Below are 776 nucleotides of genomic sequence, written 5' to 3' on the forward strand. Positions count from 1 at the left end.
CAAACCAGAACAGAATCAACTCTGCTCTCTGCGAGGTCCTGGATCCCTCACAGCTTTCAGAAGCTTGCCTAAGGAAGAAAAGTTCAGCAGAAAAGTCTCAGTGTGTTTAAACCTTTCCCCTCAATTTCCCCAACTCCTTCCCTCCGACGCCAAACAGATGGAGAAGACAAGCTAGCGAAGGATTCCTTCGGGAACGCTACACACCGGGGCCTCCACCAGACCTCAGCACCCACTCCTATTCGCGTATCCTGACAACTAGGAATCCACCGGCTCATCTGAGAGAGCTGGGGCAAAGGGAAACAGTCACCTTCGTGGTGAGAAAGAGGGTGAAGGCAGGAACTCTGACTGGGCTCTCCCGGAGCTGGCCGGAGTTGAGGGAGCCCGACCGTGAGGCTGGCACGGCAGCTGGGGGGGGGGGGGGGTCGCCCGCGGCCCCCGCCCCCACTGTTGGGGGAAGGGGCGGAGGCTCCCGAGCTCCACGGACTGGGCGGGGAAGAGGAAGAGGAGGCGAGGGAGGCGGGGCGGCAGGCCCGGCCCAGGAGCTGGGCGGTGCGACTCACCTCTGCTCCCGGCCTGCGGAGCCAGAGTGGCCAAGATCCCTCGCAGCTCCGACGCGGAGATCCGTACACGCTCCAACCCCTCCGCCATCTTCACGGCTGCTGCTACAGCTGCAGCGACTCCGCCACCGCCGCGCGCAGCCAGGAAACCACGACGGACCGGCGGCGCGCGCTCACCCACTCCCACCCTTTTCCCCGCCCCCTCCCGCCTGTCCTCCT

General features: G+C 64.4%; 1 protein-coding gene across 3 annotated transcripts in view; it reads right to left on the minus strand.

Moving 5' to 3' along the window:
• The window catches only part of Smg6 (SMG6 nonsense mediated mRNA decay factor), a 227,107-nt gene extending 226,370 nt beyond the window's left edge, over positions 1 to 737 (minus strand). The window contains exon 1 of one of the 3 annotated variants that reach the window (XM_076869133.1): positions 561 to 737. In XM_076869133.1, the coding sequence (XP_076725248.1) occupies positions 561 to 648 (88 nt within the window). In that variant the 5' untranslated portion in view covers positions 649 to 737. Of the gene's footprint in view, positions 1 to 307; positions 429 to 560 lie in introns of those variants that run through there. The other 2 variants (XM_076869134.1, XM_076869132.1) reach the window with 2 other exon arrangements.
• Between the last annotated feature and the right edge of the window lie 39 nt (positions 738 to 776).

The sequence above is a fragment of the Callospermophilus lateralis genome, chromosome 11 (assembly GCF_048772815.1).
Source record: "Callospermophilus lateralis isolate mCalLat2 chromosome 11, mCalLat2.hap1, whole genome shotgun sequence".
Lineage (NCBI taxonomy): Eukaryota > Metazoa > Chordata > Mammalia > Rodentia > Sciuridae > Callospermophilus > Callospermophilus lateralis.